General features: G+C 34.9%; 1 protein-coding gene across 1 annotated transcript; it reads left to right on the top strand.

The window, feature by feature from the left end:
• Window positions 1-1,987: 1,987 nt before the first annotated feature.
• On the top strand, window positions 1,988-5,302 carry FUT4 (fucosyltransferase 4). The gene has a single exon (XM_053705066.1). The coding sequence runs from the start codon at window positions 2,621-2,623 to the stop codon at window positions 3,707-3,709; it is 1,089 nt and encodes a 362-aa protein (XP_053561041.1). The 5' UTR covers window positions 1,988-2,620; the 3' UTR covers window positions 3,710-5,302.
• The last annotated feature ends 973 nt before the right edge of the window (window positions 5,303-6,275 follow it).

Raw genomic sequence — 6,275 nt, 5'->3', positions numbered from 1 at the left:
TAAATTCTGTTTTTATAAAAAACTTAAAATTTGTGAGTTAATTACACAGGAATAAATTGTATTAAATATGCACAGTGTAAATCATAATTTAAGTACACTGGGTGTACAAAAAATCACTTAGAAATTTGTATTTATAAGTACAAAATACAAAGCACAATTGTGTTTTTTTTTTAAAATGGGCTAAACACGGGCGTTCCATGGACGTATATAAAATAATCCCAGCGTAATTCTGTATGTAATTTTGTATTACAGATCTCAGTTTTTTCTCACAAAAAAGATGCCAAACTTCTATTAAAACACTGAAAGTACTTATAACCCTAATAGAAAAACACATGTATATGAAAATATAAGATGCTATACGCAGAAAGCAGCATCATGTGATTTATATTGGCTACAGGATTTAATTTTTAAAGTGCGGCCCTGATCACTGCTAACTTCACTCCACGAAGCGAAGTTTCTCATTCAAGCGAGCACTATTACTTTTGATAGGAGACATCTCGCCACTCGCAGGGACTGCCCTTGTTTTATAATTATTCCACCAGGGCAACCCCTGGAGGGTTGGCGAGAGAAACCACGTCTGATCTGGCGAAGTTTAGATCATTGGGCCCAAAGTGTATTACAGAGTTTTTCCCTTCAAAAAAATAGATGTTCCTGTGCTAAATAAACTAACTTTTATCTGTAGGAATTGCCCATGTCAGCCAGTGAGCAGCAGAGTCCCTGCACTTAGCTGTATACAGTTGTGCACTTCCTATTTCACCTTCAAGGGACAGTAAACACCCTGAGATGTTTATATAAAATATCTAGTTATAAGTATTGAAACAACTTTGCAATACACTTAATATTGTGTCGCCTTTTCATGTAATTTAGCTCTAAAAATGGTGAATTTTCTAATTTTTGGAACTTGAAATGTACCCTGCTGACTTCCCTATATCCTGCTACATATCTTTCCCTAATTAGTGTTAACTGATAACAACTGAAAAACAATGTATTTTATACTAACACTATGCAGACTTAAAGGGACAGTCTACTCCAGAACAATCCCTTTATTACCCATTCCCCAGTTTTGCATAACCAACACGGTTATATTAATACACTTTTCACCTCAGTGATTACCTTGTATCTAAGCCTCTGCAGACTGCCTCCTTATTTCAGTGCTGACTCATAAATAACTCAACGAGAGAGAGCACAATAATATATATATGGCACACATGAACTTGCATGGTCTAACTGTGAAAAACTGTCATGCAAATAAAAAACTGTCAAGGGCTTAGAAATTATCATATGAGCCTTCCTAGGTTAAGTTTTTAACAAAGAATACAAAGAAAACAATGCAAATTTGATGATAAAAATAAATTGGAAAGTTGTTTGAAATTGCATGCCCTATCTGATTCATGAAAGTTTATTTTTGACCAGACTGTCCCTTTAATCCAGGGTTGGCTCCTCCAGATAAAGCAAATGGTGGCTGAAATTAAAAAAAAAAGCAGTAAAAAGAATATTAATGTGTTTTAATAAGTTTAGACTTGGTTGATATGTAATTCTGTAGCAACATAACAAAAAAGTCTTGTAATTACAAGGATTTTTACTGTCCCTTTAAATTCAAACAGATTTTGCTTTAACCTTTTGTGTAAACAAAAATGTATTATATTTAACTGCTGCTTTTTCATGTACATGATAGAAAAAATATATAAGTATGTCCCTTTAAATATATTTACAGCAACCAATAAATAATGCATTTAATTTATCTGTGGCAGAAAAAGGAAAATCATGTCCCTTAGCAGCAGCAAATAGGTTAATTGGAGGGTTAGAAGCAGCACTCTGGCTCCATCTGTGTTTCTTTGGGAACTTCCTGAGTGACAGATGACATCACTGGAGGTGTAACTGACTGATGATGTGGAGAGCAGAGAGCAGATATGCTGTTGTGTAAAGCTGGAATGCTGATGTATAAGAGCACGGAATCTTCTTCATCGCAGTACTAAGTTCACTTATTACAGGGGAAGTCTGATGCAGATTTACAAACTATAGGAGAAATAAGTCAGTGAACTGAAAAGGAAATCAGTGCACTTCAGAAGCATTTATACACAGTCTGCCTGTTGTGGAGCCTCACAGCTTAATTTTGAAAGCACCATGTAAGATGATCCTACGATGAAATGCACACAGGCTCAGCTCATTCTTCCCATGAATAAAGAAGCTGCCTTTAGCCGACTTGCTGCCACTGAGAGGGTGAGTTTCTGTTCACTGTTTAGCAAGAATTTTACAAGCTTGCAGAATAAAACCCAACAATGTTCAGCACAGGAGGAAGCATTGAAATGTTTGTAACAAGTGGCAGGACTTGCATGCAGATGTAAGGGACTTGCACTTCATTTAAATTCTTAGATGCTTCACTAAAAAAACAACCTTCCTTTAAACCTGCAGGCAAACTGGATGAAGACAAGAAACGTTAGCAAAGTCATTGCAGCTGTAATACTGAACACAGCACTTTAGATTTCTACAGGGTTTGTGTGCAAGACTGTTTATGAAGAACGGCAACAGATACTGCAGGACCAGTACATTTAATACGTCTCTGCTTAGGACTGATGTGCTACAAAAAAATTATTTACAGCAAACAAAGATTTAGAGAAGTATGAGGGGAGAAAGTTTTCTATCAATAGAAAGGCTACGTTGTTGGAGACCTTGTAAGAGGAGCCGCTGGAGGGCACTTAAATCTCGGTTGCTGGCAGCCAGCTTGACTTGTACAGTACTCGCAGTGTTTGTGGTGACCCAAGACCTCATACATGGCACCATGCATTTCCCCTTGTTATGGGACAGTTCATCCCCCCCGAGGCAAGTCACCGTACTCATCTGGTATGAACCTTTTGGGAAAAGGCGACGTCTTGGAGATTGCCATATACTGTTCAACGTTAGTGGCTGCCAACTCACCACCAACCGGAGCATGTACCAGGAAGCAGATGCTATCATTTTCCATCACAGAGATATTGGAGACTACAACGATTTTCCATTAAGAAGATATTCTTCTCAAAAATGGATTTGGATGAATTTTGAGTCACCTTCCCATTCAAACTGGTTAAGAAGTTTTGGGGGAATATTTAACTGGACCATGTCGTATAGGGTGGATTCTGACATATTTATTCCTTATGGGTATTTATATTCTAGAAAACGTGCCAAGATTGTTTTGCCACGCAAAAGGAAGCTCCTAGCTTGGGTGATTAGCAACTGGAGTGAGGATCATGATAGAGTCCAGTATTACAACCAGCTGAGAAACTACATTGACATTGATGTATATGGGAGATTCGGAATGGACTTAAAAGATGATAACATTATAAAGACAGTCTCAGAATATAAATTTTATCTTGCATTTGAAAATTCCCTTCACACAGATTACATAACTGAGAAGTTGTGGCGAAATGCCTTTAAGTCCAGTGCGGTCCCCATTGTTATGGGTCCTAGCAGATATAATTATGAAATGTTTATACCTCGTAACTCATTCATTCATGTAGATGATTTTTCTAGTCCAAGAAAACTAGCTATGTACTTGAAATTTCTTGACAAAAATACTCACTTGTACCGTAGCTATTTCACGTGGAAAAAACGTTATGATGTCCACGTGACTTCCTTTTGGGACGAGCACTACTGCACAGCTTGTGAAACTGTCAAATCTGCAGGAAATCAGTTCAGGACAGTATCAGATCTTGCAGGATGGTTTGAAAGCTGACATCTTTTTTGGATTAATATTAGAATTCAAAAATAAATCTAACAGTATCAGATCTCACAGGCAGCTTGAAGACACTTGTAATGATTAAAAATATTTACATTAATATAAGATCTGACTTAGACAGTAGCCAATATAATTTTAAGGTGACCACTCATTAAGTTAAAGGGACATTATACACTAGATTTTTCTTTGCATAAATGTTTTGTAAATGATCCATTTATATAGCCCATACAGGTTTTTTTTAAGGGATAGTTTAGCTTATTTTTAAATAACATTGCTCTGATTTTCAGACTCCTAACCAAGCCCCAAAGTTTTAAGAGCAAACCGACGTATACCTACTTCAGCTTGCTCCTATTTGTGTAAAGAGTATTTTCATATGCAAAGGAAGGAGGAGGGGGAGTGTCTGCTATTTCCCACTTGCAGTGGGTGTTCCAGTAACCTTTTAAACAGAGCTAAACTAGAAACTTCTAAGTAAGTTTTTAAACTGTTTTATTCTGGATTTTTAGATCAGTATCTGTGCAAATTATTCTTTGTAGTAGTGTCTATTACATGCAGTTATATGAAAATTGGTGTGTACTGTCCCTTTAAGGTTAGTTTTAAAGAACATTTAAAATTGGCTATATATATTCTACAATCCATTTAGTCTTAACATCATTTTTTAGGACATATGGTTTTGTTTTTACATGTCCTAATACGCTAATGAGCAGGATGACATGAAATTGAAGATCTTAATATTCTATTATGTTGATTTTGTCTCTTTTTTTTTTTTGGTAGTTAAAATTTGACCAAACAAAGTCGGTTCTAGGCCATTGAAATATTGGGGGAGTGCAAAAATGTGAATACTAGGTTACCGTTAGAGTGAAAGGGCTGACAAGGTACATGATTTTGTTACATCTATTCAACTTTTTTATACCCACCTTCTCTGTCCTTTACCCCAATTATTTATTTGCTCAATGCACTGGGCATGTAAAAAAAAGTGACTACCTTGCCAATTCAGGACAGCCGGCACATTTGAGTTTTCCAGGTGTTATTACTGCTACTGATCTCTTTACTATAAATTGCAGTATACTATTGCAGCTCACTACCACAAATTAACTTATGTTGCCAAAAAGAGAAAAAAGTATAGATCTAAAGAATGTCAGCATAGAAAAAATACTAGTATGTTAAATATGCAGATTAGAATAGTTTAAAAAAGAATGCAGATGTTAGTGACAGTATCCCTTTAATTTAACTCTTTAGCTGCAATACAGTGATACAACATATTGCTACGCAATAAACTTCAGTCCTCTGTTGCTACAAGGGATACAATAATACATGTCAACTCTAAGAAATTATTGTGATTAAAAAAAAAGTTTTGTTTTAAAAAGGGAAAGAAATTGATCATTATATATAAGATTATCAATACTAATTCTGTACGGTCTTTATTAATTATTTTTAATACAAATTTGAGCATGTTATATTTATACTTGCCATCGTATTATCTCCTGTAATATTAAAAATAGATGGATCCACATCTTGACAAACTATTTTGTAAAGCTTATATTAAGCTGCAGATGTTACTTAATGTTGTACATAGGTACTACTGACACAACAATGCACTAACAATCATATATACTGTACATAATTTAATGTATATATATATATATATATATATATATATATATATATATATAGATGCATGTATAGAGACTGGTGAAATAAACAAATTTGTTATGAAATCTTAAAAAAACTAATTTGGAGCTCAATTGAATTTTGTCTTGGGTTAAGAATTTAAAGAACAAAAATTACTGTAAAAATATTAAACATTGAATCTCTGTGGGATCAATTTTATTCTCAGTTGTGGAGATTGAGTCTGTTGTTAATAATGTTTATTGGGGGCTGTAAATTATGTATGTGTGATGTTAATTTAAACAGTTTTGCTGAAATGACAGGGATGTTTCACACGCTAAGAGGTCTATGTACTGATGATTCTGCAATGCAATCATTTATTTTTCTCACTGTAGTGTGTGTATATATATATATATATATATATATATATATATATATATATATTGTGCACAGTTGCTATGTGTTCTCGGCTAGTAATTGGTACAATTAGGAATATTTTAATTTATGAAATCAGCAATGAGTTTCCATTCATGTTCCAATAACTGATGCACCAGTACTATGATTTGTGAAATAAATTTATATTTTGCAGTAATTTTAGTGATATATTGTCATTTATTTGTGAGTGAATGCATCACTAAACATTAAAAAATGTTGAGAGATTTTACACCCAAGAAACTTTGAATTATTAATAAATCTCTTATAGGGGTATATTTATCAATGTGCGAGTGGACAAGATACGAAGTAGCGTATCATGTCCACTGCACATCGATAAATGCATACGCTCTCGGCATTTATCAGTTATCATTGCACCAGCAGTTCTTTGCTGGTGCAATGCCGCCCCCTGCAGATTCGCGGCCTATCGGCTAGCAAGGGGTGTCAATCAACCCGATCATATTTGATCGGGTTGATTTCTGTCCGCGGCCTCAGAACAGGGGCCATACAGAGCTTGATAAATATG

The sequence above is a fragment of the Bombina bombina genome, chromosome 3 (assembly GCF_027579735.1).
Source record: "Bombina bombina isolate aBomBom1 chromosome 3, aBomBom1.pri, whole genome shotgun sequence".
Classification (NCBI taxonomy): Eukaryota; Metazoa; Chordata; class Amphibia; order Anura; family Bombinatoridae; genus Bombina; species Bombina bombina.
The sequence above is the reverse complement of the archived record's forward strand: the minus strand, read 5'-3'. Positions and strand labels throughout refer to the sequence as shown.

What these genes read in the sequence shown, in the direction of transcription:
- FUT4 (XM_053705066.1), top strand. Translation starts at nt 2,621, where the DNA reads ATGAGGGGAGAAAGTTTTCTATCAATAGAAAGGCTACGTTGTTGGAGA.